Here is a 24,266-nt window from a genome sequence, read left to right as displayed (position 1 = left end):
TAAGAATGCTTTGGCGCAAAAATGTATGATGGTTTCCCGTGCCTCTGATTTGTGTGACGATTTAGAAGCAGAGGAGGATTTCTTGAGTGACGAGAGTTTAGAAATGCCTAAGGCTAATACTAGGGAAAAAAAGACCCGTAAAAAGAAGTCATATGATAAGGAGAATGTGAGGAGGAGTACCCGAGTTAAATTTAAACCATCAAAATTACAATGACAAATCTTAAGGGTATGACATGGAATAGTGAAGGATTTCGAGATCCGGGTAAACATTTATTTGTGAACGAATCGATCAGGGAATATGACCTTGATTTTATTGCTCTACTAGAAACAGGTAGATCGAACTTTGAGGTGCATTTCTTAAGGGAGTTGGCAGCGGGGAAAGACTTTGCGTGGTTTTGTTTACCGCCGCATGGGAGATCAGGAGGAATTTTGGTAGGGATTAATACGACAACTTTGCTGGTTAATAGAGTGGATAGTGGAGATTATTGTGTTAAATTGGCTATTACTTCTAAAATTGATGGTTCTCAATGGCTTCTTGTACCGGTGTATGGGGCGGCTCAAGATAATAATAAATATGAGTTCCTCGCCGAATTAGTTAGAACTTGTGAATCAGAGACAATACCAATGTTATTAGCCGGGGATTTTAACATTTTGAGGAAACCGAAAGATAAAAGTAACAATAACTTTAACCCCCGATGGCCGTTTATTTTTAATGCGATTATTGAAAATCTGAATTTGAGAGAGATTGCTTTATCAGGCCGGCAATTTACCTGGGCGAGTAGGAGACAAACACCTACATATGAAAAGTTGGATAGAGTTCTTGCGAGTGTGGAATGGGAACTGAAATTCCCTTTGGTCACGGTTCGGGCTTTGACACGTTCGGGATCTGATCATACTCCGCTATTGATTGATGCGGGGATTCAGGCGCATATAGGCAAAACGTCACGTTTTTCATTTGAGTTGGCTTGGCTTGAACATGAGGGTTTCGATGAGCTCATAGCTACTGAATGGGCAGCCGGCCCCATTGGGAAAAACCCGATTCAAACTTGGCAAAATAAAATAAGACATTTGCGGCGTTTTTTACGTGGTTGGGCAAAAAATTTGAGTGGAAAATATAAGAAGGAGAAGGAGAGGCTTTTAAACATCATTGATACACTAGATATTAGAGCGGAATCAGTACCTCTATCACAAGGGGAACGTAATGAGTTACGGGTAGCTAATGAAAAGTTAAGCAAACTCCGACGTGATGAAGAGATCAAGTGGGCACAAAGGGCTAAAGTAAAATATATTCAGGATGGGGGGGATAATACCAAATATTTTCACCTTATTGCCAATGGTAAACACAGGAAAAAGAAAATTTATCAATTGGAACAGGATGAAGGAACTATTGTAGGAGATGATAATCTAAGGGTTTATATTTCAGAATATTATAAAAAACTTTTTGGTAGTCCAGACCCTAGTCCGGTGGTGCTTGATGAAAGCATAATTGACGATATCCCGCAATTGTCACCAGAAGAGAATCGTGTGCTGATTGAAAACTTCTCGATGGAGGAGGTTCATGATGCTATTTTTCAAATGGAACATAACAAGTCACCAGGACCAGATGGTTTCCCTGCGGAGTTCTATCAACATTTTTGGGGGGTTATTAAGTTTGATTTGATGGCTTTATTTGAGAGCTTTCAGAAAGGGGAACTACCGCTGTATAAACTGAATTTTGGAGTAATTACTTTATTACCGAAAAAGGAAAATGCAACTCAAATACAACAATATAGACCAATATGCTTACTCAATGTGAGTTTTAAAATCTTTACTAAAGTTGCCACAAATCGTATTTCGGAGGTAGCTCAAAAAGTCATCAAACCGACACAGACGGCGTTTATTCCTGGGAGACATATTTTAGAAGGTGTCGTTGTCCTTCATGAGACGATACATGAAATGCATAGAAGGAAACTAGATGGGGTGATTTTTAAGATTGATTTTGAAAAGGCGTATGATAAGGTTAAATGACCCTTTTTGCAACAAGTTCTACGCATGAAAGGATTTGATCCGATATGGTGTGATAGGATAAAGCAATTTGTGCAAGGGGGGAGCGTTGGTATAAGAGTGAATGATGTGATTGGGCATAACTTCCAAACTAGGGTAGGTCTACGACAGGGAGATCCTTTATCCCCAATTCTTTTTAATATTGTCGCTGATATGTTAGCGATTCTTATTGCTAGAGCAAAGGATGTAGGTAAAGTGGGAAGCTTGTTGCCGCATCTTATTGACGGGGGAATTTCCATTTTACAATATGCGGATGACACAATCTTGTTTTTGGAACATGATATTGCTAAAGCTGTTAATATGAAACTGATTTTATGTATTTTTGAACAACTTTCGGGTTTCAAAATTAATTTCCATAAGAGTGAAATCTTTACCTTCGGAAAAGCAAAGGATATGGAAGATCAATATAGAAACATTTTTGGGTGCGAGTCTGGATCTCTACCTTTAAAATATTTGGGTATACCGGTACATTATAGGACTTTGCGGAATGCGGAATGGAATCCCATTGAAAATTGGTTTGCTTCAAAATTGGGGGGTTGGCGTAGTAAATTGTTATCTTATGGTGATAGGTTGGTTCTAATTAATTCGGTTCTTACAAGTCTGCCAATGTTTATGCTTTCCTTCTTGGAAATCCCAGTTGGGGTGAGGAAGAGGCTTGACTTTTATAGATCAAATTTTTTCTGGCAATCGGATGAGCATAAGAAGAAATATAGGCTATCTAAATGGAGTATTTTGTGTAGACCAAAGGATCAAGGGGGGTTGGGTATTGAGGTGTTGGAATTGAAAAATAAATGCCTTTTGAGTAAATGGTTGTTTAAACTCCTTTCAGAGGAGGGTATGTGGCAACAACTCTTATGTAACAAATATCTTAAGAACAAAACTTTGGCACAAGTAGAGGTTAGACCAACTGATTCACCTTTCTGGAAGGGTCTTATGCATGTGAAAGAAGATTTCTTTAAGCGAGGCAGTTTCAAAGTAGGTGATGGACAATCTGTGAGGTTCTGGGAGGATGTGTGGTTGGGTGACACGCCTTTATCCCACCAATATCCGGCTTTGTATAATATTATTCAGCATAAAAATGTGTTGGTGTCGACTGTGCTTGAAACTCAACCTATTAATCTTACTTTTAGAAGAGGCCTGAATGATAATAAGTGGTTACAGTGGTTACATCTATGCCAAAGATTAATTACAATCAATTTAACTACTGAATCAGATAAGTTTATTTGGAAACTAAATGATTCGGGTATTTTCACAGTTAAATCTATGTATTTAGATATGATGAATGGGCATACTATTTACCTTCGTAAGTATCTATGGAAGTTAAAGATCCCTTTGAAGATAAAAATATTTATGTGGTTCCTTAATAACAAGGTTCTTTTAACTAAGGATAACTTAGCCAAACGGAAGTGGAATGGGTGTCAAAAATGTTGTTTTTGTGATTCCATGGAGACGGTAAACCATTTATTTGTCTTTTGCCCTTTTGCGAAGATAATATGGCGTATGGTGTATCTTACTTATAATATCCCTCCGCCAGCTAATATTACTAATATGTTTGGTAGATGGCTGAACGGAGTGAGGAAAGAGGATAAACGAAAGATACGAATAGGTGTTTCGGTCTTATGTTGGGCTATTTGGAGGACTAGAAATGATATGATCTTTAACAAACACACTGGGACTAATTTTTTGCAGGTTATCCGGCGAGCTGCTCACTCAATTCAACAATGGGTGTTCCTCCTCCCTATGGAGCAGCGGGAGGATATGGTTACTGGATGCAACCGGATGCTACTGGTTGCTCAGGACTTCTTTTTCCAGGCTACTGGGTGGCGACATCTTAATAGAATAGCAAATGCATAGCTCTTCTGTTAGCCTTTTTTTCGTTTGGTTGGTCCTTCTTGCGACTCTAGCTGCTCTGTGATTGTAATAAGTGATGTTATACTAAGACTTGATACTTGGTTTTTAATAAAAGAAGCCGTGTGCATCGATTGATGCAGAGGCTGGGGCTCTGCTCCTTTATCGAAAAAAAAATATTTTTATCTATCCTCTTCTACCTCATTCGGAATAAAAGGGTGGCAGTGTGCTAAACTCCTTAGAAGCAACACAAGCATTCTCCTGTATTTTGAAGCAAGCACATCAAAAATTTCAACATCATGTGACCACTTATGTAAATATTTTATTTTGCTAATTAATGTCAAGCATGTAAATAACCTAGTTGCTTGAGGAGTATTAGTGAGATTTGTTGCATCAGCTCGATATTTAGGTTGTAATTGGTTATATTTTCTGTTGAAAAACCTATCAATGTTTATTGCGCTGTAAGGAGACATTTTTTTTGAAACGGAGGAAAAAGCTTTGCCCCATCTATTAATTAAGAAGAAGTTGCTCAGTTTTTAGGAGAAAACCGAGCGAAAGCCTACAACAACAGGGAGCTTGTGATTTGATAAGGAAATCAGGGGAACCCTTTTTACCTAAAAAAATCTTCCTTTTAATTAGAGGCGTTTCAAATTTCAATCAGTCCAAGGTTGCAAATAGGCTCATTAAATCTGATGATTCCTTGTTTTGGGCATACATTGTTATACATGGTAACATTATTATTCCAAGTTTGAAATCACCTAAAATATTCCATATGCTCTAGCTTGAAATATAGCATAATTTTGCCTATAAAATGTTACATCAGTGTGAAACACTAGTGTTATTCCTGAAATGCTTCCATTCACCCATGATGCCTCGGAGGAGGTTCACCTTGTTACTCATCCCTTTGAGGCAGTTGGCGTGAAACGTGCATAGCCGCTGGAAGTCCTTCTTGGGCTGGCAGTTGCTGCCAAAGTAAGCCGTGTCGATGAAGAGCAACGTTATGCCGTGCCGCACTGACAGCTCTCGCTTCACCCCACCGAACACATACTGCTCGTTCCGGCCCGGGTACACGGCCCTCGCCTCGTACCAGCTCTTGAAGAACCTGATTGTCCTCATGTTTGGCTTGGCGTAGAGGAACCCTCCGTTGGCGTCCTTCCGCAGGTCGTATGGGTCCGCTTGGTCGTTGTACCTCTCGCATGAAAAGGCGATGTCCGCGGCCACTGGAACTTGTAGCAGCGGGTTCCGGAACCACACGATGTCCACGTCCTACACAGGCCATGGAAATCATCACCATATATGTTAACTAGAGCTAGAAAATTGGTTTTCGATATTAATATATTTCCTGTACGAAAAATGCAAATTGAATCCATGGCAATGTGAGTGTTCACCGTGAAGACAAAACCGTAGCCCATCTCCAGGACACGAGACTGGAACCTGTTCCTAGCCCACATCATCTCCAGGTAGTCCCTGCTCATAAACCACTTCTCCGCCGTGAAGTTGATGCCGCCGCCAATGTCTAGCCGGTAGCACAATGGGTGCACGAGCTTGCACTGCTCCAAAGCCTTGTTGTCCGTGTTGATGACGACGAGGTGCTTCAGCAGGGGCTCTGTCTTGTCGCCAACACGGAAGCTCTCCAGGAAGAGGTCCAGGAGTGAGCCGGGCGATGACATGGCCCCGTTCGTGAAGGTCATTATCACGGTGTTGTCTTCCATTGCCGCGCTTCTCAGTAGCACGGCTAGGTCGTCACCAGGTGTAGTACTAGTCACGGCAGCAGCCTGCAGCTCGACCATGCACACACACCACACACAAAACTATTATTTATTTATATGTAAATCTTTACATGCATAAAGGCAAAATAGAAACACAGGAAAAAGAAAATTTATCAATTGGAACAGGATGAAGGAACTATTGTAGGAGATGATAATCTAAGGGTTTATATTTCAGAATATTATAAAAAACTTTTTGGTAGTCCAGACCCTAGTCCGGTGGTGCTTGATGAAAGCATAATTGACGATATCCCGCAATTGTCACCAGAAGAGAATCGTGTGCTGATTGAAAACTTCTCGATGGAGGAGGTTCATGATGCTATTTTTCAAATGGAACATAACAAGTCACCAGGACCAGATGGTTTCCCTGCGGAGTTCTATCAACATTTTTGGGGGGTTATTAAGTTTGATTTGATGGCTTTATTTGAGAGCTTTCAGAAAGGGGAACTACCGCTGTATAAACTGAATTTTGGAGTAATTACTTTATTACCGAAAAAGGAAAATGCAACTCAAATACAACAATATAGACCAATATGCTTACTCAATGTGAGTTTTAAAATCTTTACTAAAGTTGCCACAAATCGTATTTCGGAGGTAGCTCAAAAAGTCATCAAACCGACACAGACGGCGTTTATTCCTGGGAGACATATTTTAGAAGGTGTCGTTGTCCTTCATGAGACGATACATGAAATGCATAGAAGGAAACTAGATGGGGTGATTTTTAAGATTGATTTTGAAAAGGCGTATGATAAGGTTAAATGGCCCTTTTTGCAACAAGTTCTATGCATGAAAGGATTTGATCCGATATGGTGTGATAGGATAAAGCAATTTGTGCAAGGGGGGAGCGTTGGTATAAGAGTGAATGATGTGATTGGGCATAACTTCCAAACTAGGGTAGGTCTACGACAGGGAGATCCTTTATCCCCAATTCTTTTTAATATTGTCGCTGATATGTTAGCGATTCTTATTGCTAGAGCAAAGGATGTAGGTAAAGTGGGAAGCTTGTTGCCGCATCTTATTGACGGGGGAATTTCCATTTTACAATATGCGGATGACACAATCTTGTTTTTGGAACATGATATTGCTAAAGCTGTTAATATGAAACTGATTTTATGTATTTTTGAACAACTTTCGGGTTTCAAAATTAATTTCCATAAGAGTGAAATCTTTACCTTCGGAAAAGCAAAGGATATGGAAGATCAATATAGAAACATTTTTGGGTGCGAGTCTGGATCTCTACCTTTAAAATATTTGGGTATACCGGTACATTATAGGACTTTGCGGAATGCGGAATGGAATCCCATTGAAAATCGGTTTGCTTCAAAATTGGGGGGTTGGCGTAGTAAATTGTTATCTTATGGTGATAGGTTGGTTCTAATTAATTCGGTTCTTACAAGTCTGCCAATGTTTATGCTTTCCTTCTTGGAAATCCCAGTTGGGGTGAGGAAGAGGCTTGACTTTTATAGATCAAATTTTTTCTGACAATCGGATGAGCATAAGAAGAAATATAGGCTATCTAAATGGAGTATTTTGTGTAGACCAAAGGATCAAGGGGGGTTGGGTATTGAGGTGTTGGAATTGAAAAATAAATGCCTTTTGAGTAAATGGTTGTTTAAACTCCTTTCAGAGGAGGGTATGTGGCAACAACTCTTATGTAACAAATATCTTAAGAACAAAACTTTGGCACAAGTAGAGGTTAGACCAACTGATTCACCTTTCTGGAAGGGTCTTATGCATGTGAAAGAAGATTTCTTTAAGCGAGGCAGTTTCAAAGTAGGTGATGGACAATCTGTGAGGTTCTGGGAGGATGTGTGGTTGGGTGACACGCCTTTATCCCACCAATATCTGGCTTTGTATAATATTATTCAGCATAAAAATGTGTTGGTGTCGACTGTGCTTGAAACTCAACCTATTAATCTTACTTTTAGAAGAGGCCTGAATGATAATAAGTGGTTACAGTGGTTACATCTATGCCAAAGATTAATTACAATCAATTTAACTACTGAATCAGATAAGTTTATTTGGAAACTAAATGATTCGGGTATTTTCACAGTTAAATCTATGTATTTAGATATGATGAATGGGCATACTATTTACCTTCGTAAGTATCTATGGAAGTTAAAGATCCCTTTGAAGATAAAAATATTTATGTGGTTCCTTAATAACAAGGTTCTTTTAACTAAGGATAACTTAACCAAACGGAAGTGGAATGGGTGTCAAAAATGTTGTTTTTGTGATTCCATGGAGACGGTAAACCATTTATTTGTCTTTTGCCCTTTTGCGAAGATAATATGGCGTATGGTGTATCTTACTTATAATATCCCTCCGCCAGCTAATATTACTAATATGTTTGGTAGATGGCTGAACGGAGTGAGGAAAGAGGATAAACGAAAGATACGAATAGGTGTTTCGGCCTTATGTTGGGCTATTTGGAGGACTAGAAATGATATGATCTTTAACAAACACACTGGGACTAATTTTTTGCAGGTTATCCGGCGAGCTGCTCACTCAATTCAACAATGGGTGTTCCTCCTCCCTATGGAGCAGCGGGAGGATATGGTTACTGGATGCAACCGGATGCTACTGGTTGCTCAGGACTTCTTTTTCCAGGCTACTGGGTGGCGGCATCTTAATAGAATAGCAAATGCATAGCTCTTCTGTTAGCCTTTTTTTCGTTTGGTTGGTCCTTCTTGCGACTCTAGCTGCTCTGTGATTGTAATAAGTGATGTTATACTAAGACTTGATACTTGGTTTTTAATAAAAGAAGCCGTGTGCATCGATTGATGCAGAGGCTGGGGCTCTGCTCCTTTATCGAATTTTTTTTTTTATCTATCCTCTTCTACCTCATTCGGAATAAAAGGGTGGCAGTGTGCTAAACTCCTTAGAAGCAACACAAGCATTCTCCTGTATTTTGAAGCAAGCACATCAAAAATTTCAACATCATGTGACCACTTATGTAAATATTTTATTTTGCTAATTAATGTCAAGCATGTAAATAACCTAGTTGCTTGAGGAGTATTAGTGAGATTTGTTGCATCAGCTCGATATTTAGGTTGTAATTGGTTATATTTTCTGTTGAAAAACCTATCAATGTTTATTGCGCTGTAAGGAGACATTTTTTTTGAAACGGAGGAAAAAGCTTTGCCCCATCTATTAATTAAGAAGAAGTTGCTCAGTTTTTAGGAGAAAACCGAGCGAAAACCTACAACAACAGGGAGCTTGTGATTTGATAAGGAAATCAGGGGAACCCTTTTTACCTAAAAAAATCTTCCTTTTAATTAGAGGCGTTTCAAATTTCAATCAGTCCAAGGTTGCAAATAGGCTCATTAAATCTGATGATTCCTTGTTTTGGGCATACATTGTTATACATGGTAACATTATTATTCCAAGTTTGAAATCACCTAAAATATTCCATATGCTCTAGCTTGAAATATAGCATAATTTTGCCTATAAAATGTTACATCAGTGTGAAACACTAGTGTTATTCCTGAAATGCTTCCATTCACCCATGATGCCTCGGAGGAGGTTCACCTTGTTACTCATCCCTTTGAGGCAGTTGGCGTGAAACGTGCATAGCCGCTGGAAGTCCTTCTTGGGCTGGCAGTTGCTGCCAAAGTAAGCCGTGTCGATGAAGAGCAACGTTATGCCGTGCCGCACTGACAGCTCTCGCTTCACCCCACCGAACACATACTGCTCGTTCCGGCCCGGGTACACGGCCCTCGCCTCGTACCAGCTCTTGAAGAACCTGATTGTCCTCATGTTTGGCTTGGCGTAGAGGAACCCTCCGTTGGCGTCCTTCCGCAGGTCGTATGGGTCCGCTTGGTCGTTGTACCTCTCGCATGAAAAGGCGATGTCCGCGGCCACTGGAACTTGTAGCAGCGGGTTCCGGAACCACACGATGTCCACGTCCTACACAGGCCATGGAAATCATCACCATATATGTTAACTAGAGCTAGAAAATTGGTTTTCGATATTAATATATTTCCTGTACGAAAAATGCAAATTGAATCCATGGCAATGTGAGTGTTCACCGTGAAGACAAAACCGTAGCCCATCTCCAGGACACGAGACTGGAACCTGTTCCTAGCCCACATCATCTCCAGGTAGTCCCTGCTCATAAACCACTTCTCCGCCGTGAAGTTGATGCCGCCGCCAATGTCTAGCCGGTAGCACAATGGGTGCACGAGCTTGCACTGCTCCAAAGCCTTGTTGTCCGTGTTGATGACGACGAGGTGCTTCAGCAGGGGCTCTGTCTTGTCGCCAACACGGAAGCTCTCCAGGAAGAGGTCCAGGAGTGAGCCGGGCGATGACATGGCCCCGTTCGTGAAGGTCATTATCACGGTGTTGTCTTCCATTGCCGCGCTTCTCAGTAGCACGGCTAGGTCGTCACCAGGTGTAGTACTAGTCACGGCAGCAGCCTGCAGCTCGACCATGCACACACACCACACATAAAACTATTATTTATTTATATGTAAATCTTTACATGCATAAAGGCAAAATAGAAACTAAGAACTCGGGATGGAGCAAGCAATTAGCCAAACAGCCGGTAGATCATAGCTGAGTGTTTCTCCCTAGCTAAGCTGCGTAAAGGCAAAATAGAAACTAAGAACTCGGGATAGAACAAGCAATTAGCCAAACAGCCAGTAGATCATAGCTGAGTGTTTCTCCCTAGCTAAGCTAGTACAAAACTAGTATCGGAGTCAGTCCATGGAGCAGGGACGGATCCATGAATTTTAACTTTGGGTATTCCAATTTCAACTAACACAAAACATAAAGGTCATGAAGGTCAAGTGGCGAGATGGGTAAAATAAGTACATTTCCTTTTGTATTTCTCTCCAATGTGTGGATTGTTTTTCCTTAATGCAACCAGAAGAGGTGCCACCCACCGACGGCTCCCTCTCCAATGTATCCCCTACGGATGGAAATTCAATTGCTTAACAATAAATATTTTGTTTATAATTTATATTTTTGAGGGATGATGGGATTCCAGATCAGAAAAATGGAACACTTGTAACTAAGGAGGGACGAGGCCTAGTTAAGGCCTTTCACAATGGGTGTATTGTATCCTAGGTACTTTGTTGATGTGGCATGTGAAGGAAGAGAGAGATGATTGCTTTATCTTAGCTAAGATGCAACATTTGCACAAAGTCATAAGCAAAAAAGATTGGCTAGTCCAATCACATACATGCATAAGCCCAAAATCACTAAATGAAACCTCCCTAAGAAACAATATATACTTAAGAGACAATGCATTGGAGTATTTGTTTCTTAGATTTTAACTACACCTATAAAAACGTGCTAAGAAATGGAAATACCCCATTGTGAAAGATCTAAAATGTAAGGCATAAATGGAGCAAATTAATTATGGTTTCGTAATTAAATGTAGCAAATAAATTATTATTTTGACATGAAACAAAGATAATAAAATACTATTTTGACATGAAATGAGGGTAAATAATGGAACTGTGGTTAGCCATGTGGAGGCTAGCATTGTGCATCAATCGATAAGAATCTACATGGCTGCTAATTTGAAAGGAACACACTTATTTGATAGGCATGAAATAAACTAGTTTCCTTTCGAAAAGGAGGGAAAACCATTGAAAAGGCTAGACTAACCTGTTTATCGCATAGTACCATCCCTACACTATTGTAATAAAAAATAAAAAAAAATAAACAAGCCAGGCTAGACCAACCTATTCTCTTTAACATAGTGGTGGACGTCTTGGCAATCCTGATAGCTGGGGTTAAATGGATGGCCAAGTAGAAGGACTCATCCCTCATTTGGTAGATGGTGGGAATCTATTCTACAGTACGCCGATGACACTATTATTTTTATATGGAGCATGACATTCAAAAAGCTCTTAATGTGAAATTAATTTTGAGTATCTTGGAGCAGTTGTCCAGACTCAAGATTAACTTTCACAAAAAGCGAGGTTTTCTGTTTTGGTCAAGCAAAAGATAGTACCCAGAAATATTACATTTTTTTGTATGCGAGTTAGCTTCGTTTCCATTCAAATACCTAGGCATTATTCCTATTCTTTTTTCCTAAGATCAAGAATGTAGAATGGAAGCCCGTTGACCATTTCGAAAGCAAACTTGCTAGTTTGTTAGGCAAACTATTTTCATACCGTGATAGGCTTGTCCTCATTAATTTATTACTAACTAGCTTATCTATGTTTACGTTATCCTTTTTGAAATACCCAAAGAGGTAAGAACGAGAATGGATATTTTCCGATCACAATTTTTTGGCAAAGTGATGGACATAAAAAAAGTAAAGGTTCACAAAGTGAAACATTATTTGTAGACTGCAAGACCAAGGAGGTCTTGGTGTTGAAGCTATTGAACTTAAAAATAAATTTTACTGAGTAAATAGGTATTTAAAATTCTTAATGAAGATGGAGTGTGATAGGAGCTTAAAAATAATATGTACCTACATTAAAAAAAAAGTTAGCTCAAGTGAAGCCAAATGATTTTGACTCTTCTTTTTGGAAAGGGATACTAAGAGCTAATGATGATTTCTTCGGTAGAGGTCATTTTAAATTAGTAATGGCTTGGAAACTAGATTTTGGGAAGACACATGGCTTGGAGACGCACCTCTAAATATTTGATATCCACTGTTATATAATATAGTTCAACAGAAAATTGTTTTGGTGGTTGATGTTATGTCACATAATTTGTTAAATGTTGTGTTTAGACGGAATCTTAGAGAGAACAAATGGGAAATTTGGTGCATTTAGTTCAACAGTTGATGGATGTACAATTCAGTGACAATAATAATGTATTTGTGTGGAATCTAACAACATCGGGTATTTTTTATTTTAGATCTGTGTATTTAGATTATATGAATAATGGTAATACATTCTACCTATGCAAATACATATGGAAGATGAAAGTTTCTTGGAAGATTAAGATTTTTATGTGGTTTTTACATCGTAAAGTCACTTTAAAGAAAAGACATTCTTGCAAAAAAGTAATTTACATGGTAATATGAAGTGTTGCTTTTGTGATAAAAAAGAAACAATACATCACTTGTTCATTGACTGTCCTCTTGCCCAATTAGTTTTGCATATTGTTCATATTGCACCTCCAACTAGTAAAACGAATTTGTTTGGTGATTGGTTGCATGGTGTAAGGAAGAAAGATAAAGTTCAGATTCGAGTGGAAGCCTATGCTTTATTATGGGCAATATGGAAAAAGATGAATGACCTTAATTTTAACAAATCAAGTGATTCTTCTTATTTGTAGGTTATCCCTATGGCTACGTACTGAATTTGTAAGTGGTCTTGTCTCCAGACGGAGGAGTAAATAAAGGATATGGCCTAGTATATTGAACTTTTGATTCTCTTGTGTTCCATGGCAGTTTGTTTGGTGTTTAAGTAACTGATCCATGTAGCAACACTGCCATCTATGAGCTGTAACAGATAATATGTTCAGTAAATAAAGTTAATAAAGGCTATATGCATCGGCTGGGGAGTTCCTCCATTTCGAAAAAAAAAGAGGCTAGACCAACCATAAAAGTGGATACCATGGAATAATGTAGATGGACGTACCCTCATGCTGGGATCTGCTTGTGTTTCATTGTTGCGCAAGGCGAGCTTGATGCCGGACGGGCAGGAGGAAGACGACAGCAGCAGCACGACGCAGGCCATGGCGATGGCTGCTGCTAGGACGAAATGCGACACGTTTGTGATGGTAAACATGGCGAGCATGATCGATCGAGTTCGCACGGGAGTACGAGCTATGTACGGTTCAGTCGACTATATATACTGGACTTTCTGAACCCACGCGCGCGCAACTTGACTTATTGTATGCAATGCATGCACGGAGCTAGAGCATAGACGACATGAAATTGATCGAGATGGTAGTGTGCCGATTACACAAGCGCAACGGTACGTAAAGGAGCTTCACCTCAGCTAGGTACGTATATCTATATATCGACCAATGTCTAGGACTACGAGGTCGTCGATCGGGTGCAGTTTGGCGCGTTGCTCACCGGGTCAGCTTTGCATCCTCGATCGCGCGCGTTGGCTAAGTCTATATGTATAGAGCTGGTAAATTTGCAGAAGCCTGGAATGACGCGAGAATGATTCAAGCGTACGTAAAGGTTGTTGGCGCAGGCCCCAACTGGTATATATGTTGCGTCGACTTGCCGTGTACTTTCTCCGGCGAGATCGACGACTGACTTTCTTGCACATCGACTAACTGGACGACTGATCCGCAGGCTAGGATTACTAAGCTGATTTGGCCTCGGCTTACGGGGTAGAATCAATGGACTCAAGAGAAGACCAGGCTGCCTTGCTTGCTGCTGTGGTCCAATCTATCCGCCGCGCCATGGGCCTCTTCCGGCGGCCAAACACCTCCAACTTCATCTTCTGTCTTCACATTCTTGTATTTTCTGAAAAGCTGTCGTGGCAAAATGTTGGGTCCATTTCATGCCTGTAAGGTCTCTAAAACTAAAAAAAATACGCAGTATTTTGTTCTGCAACATTAAAAACCAATAAAAGGGATTTTGTTACAAATTCTCATAAATCAATGTAAAACATGTAGGGAAACTCTCATAAATCAATGTAAAATATGTAGGGAAATCAATACAAATTCTCACAAATCAATGTAAAACATGTAGGGAAACAACTAGGCTAACTTGCATGCATGGTAGATTCTTAGATTATGGCTTTTCCTTGGTTAGGGTTGATACGGAAACGACTTGACTCATTTCCCACCATTCTCCAGTACAACATCAATAAGACTCGGACAAAGATGATAAAATAGGGAGGATTGCTATGTCTTGTTTCAGTAACAAGCTCATTCACTCTAGATAGGCTTATTGGCTCCAGCTTCAAAAAATATAGTTTGAAGAAATTGAAAAAATGTGAAAAAGAGGACGATTCATATGGTTCCAACATAGGATTTTATTTAGTAAAACAAAACATATGTAACAACAACAAAAAAATGTAGATCTTTGTGGCGTACTTCCTCCATTTCTAGATATAAGGTGTATAGTATGTTGAGAAAAAGTCAAGAATATAAGGTGTATAGTATGTTGAGAAATTAATTTTGAGTATCTTGGAGCAGTTGTCCAGACTCAAGATTAACTTTCACAAAAAGCGAGGTTTTCTGTTTTGGTCAAGCAAAAGATAGTACCCAGAAATATTACATTTTTTTGTATGCGAGTTAGCTTCGTTTCCATTCAAATACCTAGGCATTATTCCTATTCTTTTTTCCTAAGATCAAGAATGTAGAATGGAAGCCCGTTGACCATTTCGAAAGCAAACTTGCTAGTTTGTTAGGCAAACTATTTTCATACCGTGATAGGCTTGTCCTCATTAATTTATTACTAACTAGCTTATCTATGTTTACGTTATCCTTTTTGAAATACCCAAAGAGGTAAGAACGAGAATGGATATTTTCCGATCACAATTTTTTGGCAAAGTGATGGACATAAAAAAAGTAAAGGTTCACAAAGTGAAACATTATTTGTAGACTGCAAGACCAAGGAGGTCTTGGTGTTGAAGCTATTGAACTTAAAAATAAATTTTACTGAGTAAATAGGTATTTAAAATTCTTAATGAAGATGGAGTGTGACAGGAGCTTAAAAATAATATGTACCTACATTAAAAAAAAGTTAGCTCAAGTGAAGCCAAATGATTTTGACTCTTCTTTTTGGAAAGGGATACTAAGAGCTAATGATGATTTCTTCGGTAGAGGTCATTTTAAATTAGTAATGGCTTGGAAACTAGATTTTGGGAAGACACATGGCTTGGAGACGCACCTCTAAATATTTGATATCCACTGTTATATAATATAGTTCAACAGAAAATTGTTTTGGTGGTTGATGTTATGTCACATAATTTGTTAAATGTTGTGTTTAGACGGAATCTTAGAGAGAACAAATGGGAAATTTGGTGCATTTAGTTCAACAGTTGATGGATGTACAATTCAGTGACAATAATAATGTATTTGTGTGGAATCTAACAACATCGGGTATTTTTTATTTTAGATCTGTGTATTTAGATTATATGAATAATGGTAATACATTCTACCTATGCAAATACATATGGAAGATGAAAGTTTCTTGGAAGATTAAGATTTTTATGTGGTTTTTACATCGTAAAGTCACTTTAAAGAAAAGACATTCTTGCAAAAAAGTAATTTACATGGTAATATGAAGTGTTGCTTTTGTGATAAAAAAGAAACAATACATCACTTGTTCATTGACTGTCCTCTTGCCCAATTAGTTTTGCATATTGTTCATATTGCACCTCCAACTAGTAAAACGAATTTGTTTGGTGATTGGTTGCATGGTGTAAGGAAGAAAGATAAAGTTCAGATTCGAGTGGAAGCCTATGCTTTATTATGGGCAATATGGAAAAAGATGAATGACCTTAATTTTAACAAATCAAGTGATTCTTCTTATTTGTAGGTTATCCCTATGGCTACGTACTGAATTTGTAAGTGGTCTTGTCTCCAGACGGAGGAGTAAATAAAGGATATGGCCTAGTATATTGAACTTTTGATTCTCTTGTGTTCCATGGCAGTTTGTTTGGTGTTTAAGTAACTGATCCATGTAGCAACACTGCCATCTATGAGCTGTAACAGATAATATGTTCAGTAAATAAAGTTAATAAAGGCTATATGCATCGGCTGGGGAGTTCCTCCATTTCGAAAAAAAAAGAGGCTAGACCAACCATAAAAGTGGATACCATGGAATAATGTAGATGGACGTACCCTCATGCTGGGATCTGCTTGTGTTTCATTGTTGCGCAAGGCGAGCTTGATGCCGGACGGGCAGGAGGAAGACGACAGCAGCAGCACGACGCAGGCCATGGCGATGGCTGCTGCTAGGACGAAATGCGACACGTTTGTGATGGTAAACATGGCGAGCATGATCGATCGAGTTCGCACGGGAGTACGAGCTATGTACGGTTCAGTCGACTATATATACTGGACTTTCTGAACCCACGCGCGCGCAACTTGACTTATTGTATGCAATGCATGCACGGAGCTAGAGCATAGACGACATGAAATTGATCGAGATGGTAGTGTGCCGATTACACAAGCGCAACGGTACGTAAAGGAGCTTCACCTCAGCTAGGTACGTATATCTATATATCGACCAATGTCTAGGACTACGAGGTCGTCGATCGGGTGCAGTTTGGCGCGTTGCTCACCGGGTCAGCTTTGCATCCTCGATCGCGCGCGTTGGCTAAGTCTATATGTATAGAGCTGGTAAATTTGCAGAAGCCTGGAATGACGCGAGAATGATTCAAGCGTACGTAAAGGTTGTTGGCGCAGGCCCCAACTGGTATATATGTTGCGTCGACTTGCCGTGTACTTTCTCCGGCGAGATCGACGACTGACTTTCTTGCACATCGACTAACTGGACGACTGATCCGCAGGCTAGGATTACTAAGCTGATTTGGCCTCGGCTTACGGGGTAGAATCAATGGACTCAAGAGAAGACCAGGCTGCCTTGCTTGCTGCTGTGGTCCAATCTATCCGCCGCGCCATGGGCCTCTTCCGGCGGCCAAACACCTCCAACTTCATCTTCTGTCTTCACATTCTTGTATTTTCTGAAAAGCTGTCGTGGCAAAATGTTGGGTCCATTTCATGCCTGTAAGGTCTCTAAAACTAAAAAAAATACGCAGTATTTTGTTCTGCAACATTAAAAACCAATAAAAGGGATTTTGTTACAAATTCTCATAAATCAATGTAAAACATGTAGGGAAACTCTCATAAATCAATGTAAAATATGTAGGGAAATCAATACAAATTCTCACAAATCAATGTAAAACATGTAGGGAAACAACTAGGCTAACTTGCATGCATGGTAGATTCTTAGATTATGGCTTTTCCTTGGTTAGGGTTGATACGGAAACGACTTGACTCATTTCCCACCATTCTCCAGTACAACATCAATAAGACTCGGACAAAGATGATAAAATAGGGAGGATTGCTATGTCTTGTTTCAGTAACAAGCTCATTCACTCTAGATAGGCTTATTGGCTCCAGCTTCAAAAAATATAGTTTGAAGAAATTGAAAAAATGTGAAAAAGAGGACGATTCATATGGTTCCAACATAGGATTTTATTTAGTAAAACAAAACATATGTAACAACAACAAAAAATGTAGATCTTTGTGGCGTACTTCCTCCATTTCTAGATATAAGGTGTATAGTATGTTGAGAAAAAGTCAAGAATATAAGGTCTATTGCATTGCACAACTAGTATGGACTTTAGGGATTTGATTGTGTTTACTTATATTTTTTAAGCGTGTTTAGAAAGAGAGAACTCGTCAGAGACAATGGTTTTTGTACTAGTGATTGTGAACTTTTGAACCATTGGTTTGGTTAACTATTCTGGTTCTAACTTTGAATCCTATTAGGTTTTAATCAGAAGATACAAAATCTTAGACGTGGAACTCTAATGTTTGGTTTCTTCCCACCTCTCCCCAAGTTGATTTTATGACATTGTTGCAGGGAAATAAGCCTCTCTAGGGAGGTTCTGTATCGCCCCAATTACTAATAGTTCCTCAAATGTAGATGATGCAGTCAACTAAGTTTTCAGTTTAAAAAAATGAAAGCATTGGATAGTAATTTATATTACTGGGAATTATCTAAAAACTAATTTACAATGACATCACAATGATCAATGAATTACAATGACATCAATTAAATATGAAGTATCTATATCTTTCGTAACTCTGCGAACAATTAATGAATCAGCCGATTTGATCTTTGTAACCAAAGCCAAGGACAAATGCTCCAACCACAGATGACACCAACACTCCAAGAAAAAATATGGAAGTAACAGAAGTGGTGAAGCCAAGACCTATGGCATCAAGAGAAGCACACCATTGGAAAAATTAATTGTATAGGTAGTAAGCATCCTTGTTATCAATGGTTAAGTTAAAAATATTATTTGTTTCAACTATACCTGATCATTTCTAGGGCCGGGCCGGGCCTCGGGATAGGCCGACCAAAGCCCGACGTGGAAAATCTTGACCCATGCTCGGCCCGGCCTGACCGTCGGGCTGAAAAATAGGCCCATGCCCAGCCTATCACATAGAAAGCCCGTCGGGCCTCTGGCCGGGCCGCTTCACTAAATCGCACAAAATCAAGGCCCAGACTCGGCCTGGAGGCATGGTCGGGTCAGGCTTGGCCCAGGAATTTCGGGCCGGACCGGGCTGCCCATGGTCAGGTATAGTTTCAATTAGCCAAACTACTTGTTAAGCTTCATGCACTAGCCACTTGAACCGAAAGTCCGAACTGATGGAAAGGGCTAGGCAATCTACTTGTACACTTCACAACACCCCCACTCGCGTGTGACGGGAGAAGAGAGTCAACACGTGAAAGAAGAAGAGCACACCGAAACATGACATCAGCGGTGGCTAAAGAGGGAGGCAACAACAATTTTTAGGCTTAATTGCGAAAACCAAGAGGGGGCAACATCAATTTTTAGGCTTAATTGCGAAAACCATGTGAAAGACAGGATTTGAACTCGAGACCTGGGGCTCTGATACCATGTTAAGCTTCATGCACTAGCCACTTGAACCAAAAGTCCGGATGGAAAGAGCTAGGCAATCTACTTGTACACTTCACAACACTACTCACCACTTGACATAATTTTTTGTTGTTGGGGAACTAGACTAGATAACAGTGGGGACATGATTGTCCGAATGCTGAAGTTAATTAATATGATTAGGATTACAAAGATATGTACTATCTTCTTACTAACAATGCTACAATTAGTATTGTCAGCTTATACGAAGCAAACTAAACCTAAAAAAGAGAGCTCATCGGGGCCATTATCATGCGCCTGTGTAGTTAAAGCCAGTCCTTACATGTCTATCAGAATTTCTGTCTTCACTACAAAAAAAATAATAGTATCGTAAATTAGCAAAGCAAAAGAAACTTCCTACCAAATTCATGATTATCCATAACAGCCCCATTGATTTTGTTTGGGTTTGGAATGGACGACATTAGTAAAATGGAACGATCAGTATGGTATTTTAAATATGAAAGAAAATGCAGATCTGTATATGAAAAAGAATACACTCCTTCTAGTGCCTAGCGAGTCTAAATATAAGTGTCTACTACTTTGCAGCACTGAGTGTAGTGATAACTCACCTTGCATGATTCGCACTGGCTGCCTCTAGCTTAACATTTTTTTATATACTCTTCATTTCTAAAAAAAAAGTAGGTTGAATCCCGACTTCCCGAGCCTTTGCATCGAAAATATGCATATGTTGGAGCTTCTTCTTGATGCAGTTGTATTCTTTAGGGCATAAACATGTTTATATAGGGTGGAATGTGTAGCTAGTCTTTGGAATACAAAGATACCTCCAGATGTATTTAACTAATGGGTAGTTTTCGAGGCCCACAATTTACTAATACTAATATTACTAAAGAACAAGTGTGTATATGTTTCCATTTGATGACTGAAACTAATTACCAAAATTTGCCAGCTATGCAAGATGAAAATTAATGCATCATAGGAAAACCTGGAAGAGCTTAAGCGTAGTAGGGACGCGGCTCCCATATATAAGGACAATTGCACATGCAAACCACAAGCACAAACTGCAAGGAGAAAGAGACTTACATCTGTTTCTATTACGCAAGAATGTCATTACATGGTTGATATACATACCTACAATTTAATTAAAGAAAACATACTTATTAATTAGCTTATGATACTACAAGTGGAACAATCTTATTCTCTATATAGGCAGCCCAACAAGCATGGTCTAAACAATTAGTCAAATATTGATGAAACAACACAAAAGCAAGTATAGTTCCCGGCCAGCACCCTACCCTTAACACTAGTTATTCCCAGATCAACACGAGGTAGAAACTCATCCAAGAGAACTTAGAGCACCCACAATGTGTAGCCAAAAGTGGTTCCAAATTTGCTTTTTACCTTTTGGAACTAGTTCCCTACATTGTGGAGGTAGTTCCAAATCAGAGAAAAGAGGGAACCGGAGCAACTAGCTGCTCCGATGCCAAATCTGTTGATGGAATAAAGAATAGAGTTTCACCACGGTGGGGAAGAAAGAGATGGGTGAGGAGAGAGAGTTGCTGAGAGGAAAAAAGCTATTTTATACTAGTTATGTCAGTATCAGGACCTACGGTACAAACAATTTGGAACCAGCCACACTGTGAAGGTATTGCCATATTGCACTCCGTAGCCATATTCTAGTTTGTGTCAGATTTGGCTATCTATACATTGTGGATGCCCTTAGTACAACCATAGTTTACAACACCAACCTGCAAGTTTTTTTGTTTACACATAAAAATATTTAAGCCAAATACAACAACAGCAAGATGAGGATTACCCCGAAAGCACAAGCATATTATAACCTATATAAAAGCTGACCCCATTTGCGTTAAGGAGATTGATTTGGCTACTGTTCATGGCCCCTTTTGCTCCAATCAGCCATGGGCACGTCATTGTTCTGCACTGTACATGGCTCACGGTACTTGTGAATTCGATTTTGCCTTCCTTTTTTCTTTCCATGTGAATCCCACCTAAAGGGGTTTGCTTTCACCACATTGCTCCATGTGCATGCACTGTTCATGTCCATTTTCTTCCAACCAAAATCTGCCACGTAGACTATACTATAATTTGTTTTTTTTCTTTTTTTTTCTTCCTTCTTTGACACACTACGATTCTAATTTTAGACGCAAAAACTTTTTATCAATAATCTTCCCGTTTGTACCTAACTACATCTACCTCTCAAACAAAAAGGTTACATATGTCTAAAACGGTGTATTTTATATCTCTTCTTTTAACATGGGCATAATTTCCAGACCTTATATTCTTTTAGCTCCTATAAAAAAAATTACTGGACGGTAATCTTCTGGCGCAACTTTCCAACCTTAATCTTTGATGCAACTCGATTCGGTATATATTTCCGGTCGTAAATTTTCAATGGTAGCTAGCCTACGTCTACAATTCTATTTTCTCAACTCCTTTTAATTACTCGATGGTTATTTTTTGGCACAACTTTCCGTTCCAATCAGCCCTATGACATGTAGCCTATGCTACAATGTGTTTATTTTTCATTTTTCTTAGCTTGCACCATAGTGCTCCACGTTGATGCATTGTAGACATCTATTTTAATCCAATCAATCTCCGCCACATAGACTACTACAATGTGCTTTTGTTTCCTTTTTTTTCTTTTTAAAGACTTTTGGATTATATAATTTTACATGCAACAACTTTTTATCTTTAATTTTTTGGATGTATGTCTACCTCTCAAACAAAAAATTTATCTACATCTACAACAATATTTTTATGTCTCTTCTTTTAATACTACTTATTGGTATTTTTGTTGACATGCCTTTATAGCCATATTTCGTAGACCGTATATTTTTTAACTCCTTGGCACAACTTTCCGGCCTTAATATTTGATGCAACTCGATTTGATACATATTTTAGGCCGCAACATTTTGACGTTAGTTAGCCTACTTCTTCGGTTGTATTTTCCCAACTCCTTTTATTTACTCGATGGTCATTTTCCGGCACAACTTTCCGTTTCAATCAGCCTGCGCCATGTGGCATATGCTACAATATGTTTTTTTTATTTAGTTTTTCTCTTTTGGGATTTTTGGTATTTTATTATTTCAGGGTGCATATTCCAACGACGATAATTTCTCAACGGTTCAACGACATAGTAATTTCAACCCCAAGTTTAGTTTCAGCAATATTTTTTTGTGAGGCGGCAATTCCCTATATTATTTTTGTAGAAAGCAATTTCTCAGTAGATATCTTGAACATTGCCCATGTCAACTATGAAACACGTCGTTAACTACCTACTATTAATTATTTAATATTGCATATTTCTCCGTAGCTCATTTTGCAACGACGCTCAAGGGTAGCAATTTTTACACGAACCTTCAACCTCAACCGTGGTTCTGGATAATAATTACCCACCAATATTTTTTAGTAGTGAATAATTCTTCAATGGTGAGTAAAAAAGAAAAATCCAACATCCGCCCCCTCTTTTACTCGGGGAAAATAATATTGTGTTCTTCTGTGATAACATCGAAAAAATATACTTACTCCACCATCCGTCACATTTTCACCTAGGATAACCTTCTTTTATAATAACTTTAGAAGATAGATTTACTCCATCACCCGTTGCCTCTTTCCACCATCTGCCGCTTATTACATCGACACTTCCGCGGTATTTCAGCAACCTAGATATTGTTTTATTTCTACAATATTTTAATCAGCGATCTAGAAACAAAAGCATTCCACCATCCGTCGTCTATTTCATAGGCACTTCCGCGGTACTTTAATAACCCAGATATTTATTATTTCTACAAAATTGTAACCAACGAGGATCTTCATACCAAGGGCACAATCGAGTTTTATATGTTTCTTCAGCTATTTTTGAAAAGTAATCCCGCATTTTCAAACCTAAAAATATTGTTTTTAAAAAAGAACGCCGTACTGTAAACAACGCGTGCGCGGCGTGCGCCGCGCCGCAAACTTCCTAGTTACTACAAATTGCGTGAGCAGTGAAAAATATATAGTGGATACAAACTCAATACTTTGGGATATCTATTTTTCGTTCACCGCACAAAACTATTTCAAAATGTGTAAAAACTCCAAAAAATTATATCCATGTGTAACTCTAGACATTTGTTTTGCTCACTAAGTTTCATGAAAAAAATATGTTTTTTACTGTGGAAAAAACAAAAATTTGGTGCCCAAAATAGCTATTCACGAGAGATTATTTTTAAATTTTGAACATGAAACCCAAAATGTTTTTTCTGTAAAACTTTGTGTGCAACCATAGAATGTTCAGAAGTATACACCGGATTTTTTCAATTTTTTTGACATTTCAGGATGCATTTAAAATTTGATTTTTCATAATAGATGCATATAAACCTATGACCCAAAACTCGGTGTCCAATACTTCACAGTAGTCACGAAGTTGAAGCTTAGGGGACACGTCTACTTAGTAGTAGCATATAACAATATAACACATAAGGTATCCATAAACATTAGGTGCAAATAGCCGCCTCTCTCAATTTTCTTGTACAATGCACACAAGACAATAATTCTCATATTTGAGCTTTGCATAACTTTAGGGGTTTGTAGGGTTTCAGTTTTTTTTTTTGAAACGGGAAAATATCACTCCAGCTTCTGCATCCAAGGGATACACACGGTTTTTTTTATTAGATTATTCACAACACCTTACAAAAGCAATACAAAAGATCAATCTCGAAGCCACCTCGCTAAATCTTGAGTGGGATGAAGGGGGTGACAATACACCAACTCACATCATCCAAAAAATCAAATGCCTTCCTAAGCCGCCCAATAGCAGGTGAGAAGCACATCCAGTCAAGCAGACTCTCAGCGCACGCACACGCCACAGAAGTTGCTACCGCTGTCTTCCTCGACCCCATATTCAAGAGAGATCATCACATTAACCTTGAAAGACCTACCATCGATGCCACTGCTTGTGACGGTAACGCACACATCCATTGGGAACCCCAAGAGGAAGGTATGATGAGTACAACAGCGAGTTTTCCCTCAGTAAGAAACCAAGGTTATCGAACCAGTAGGAGATGAAGATCACGTGAAGGTTATTGGTGAAGGA

At 39.0% G+C, this 24,266-nt stretch overlaps 2 protein-coding genes across 2 annotated transcripts; both read right to left on the bottom strand.

Moving 5' to 3' along the window:
* Positions 1-4,605: 4,605 nt before the first annotated feature.
* Positions 4,606-5,681, bottom strand: LOC127330924 (uncharacterized protein At4g15970-like). Its single transcript, XM_051356995.2, has 2 exons — positions 5,280-5,681; positions 4,606-5,157 (listed from the first exon to the last, which is right to left on the bottom strand). The coding sequence occupies exons 1-2, from the start codon at positions 5,679-5,681 to the stop codon at positions 4,711-4,713; spliced, it is 849 nt and encodes a 282-aa protein (XP_051212955.2). The 3' UTR covers positions 4,606-4,710.
* A 3,333-nt stretch (positions 5,682-9,014) lies between these two features.
* On the bottom strand, positions 9,015-10,090 carry LOC139829911 (uncharacterized protein At4g15970-like). The gene is made up of 2 exons (XM_051356997.2): positions 9,689-10,090; positions 9,015-9,566 (listed from the first exon to the last, which is right to left on the bottom strand). Exons 1-2 carry the CDS (start codon positions 10,088-10,090, stop codon positions 9,120-9,122), a joined length of 849 nt encoding a protein of 282 aa, XP_051212957.2. The 3' UTR covers positions 9,015-9,119.
* Positions 10,091-24,266: the final 14,176 nt, after the last annotated feature.

Source organism: Lolium perenne, chromosome 2 (assembly GCF_019359855.2).
Source record: "Lolium perenne isolate Kyuss_39 chromosome 2, Kyuss_2.0, whole genome shotgun sequence".
In the NCBI taxonomy this organism is placed as follows: domain Eukaryota; kingdom Viridiplantae; phylum Streptophyta; class Magnoliopsida; order Poales; family Poaceae; genus Lolium; species Lolium perenne.
This window is presented reverse-complemented; position numbering and strand designations above follow the sequence as displayed.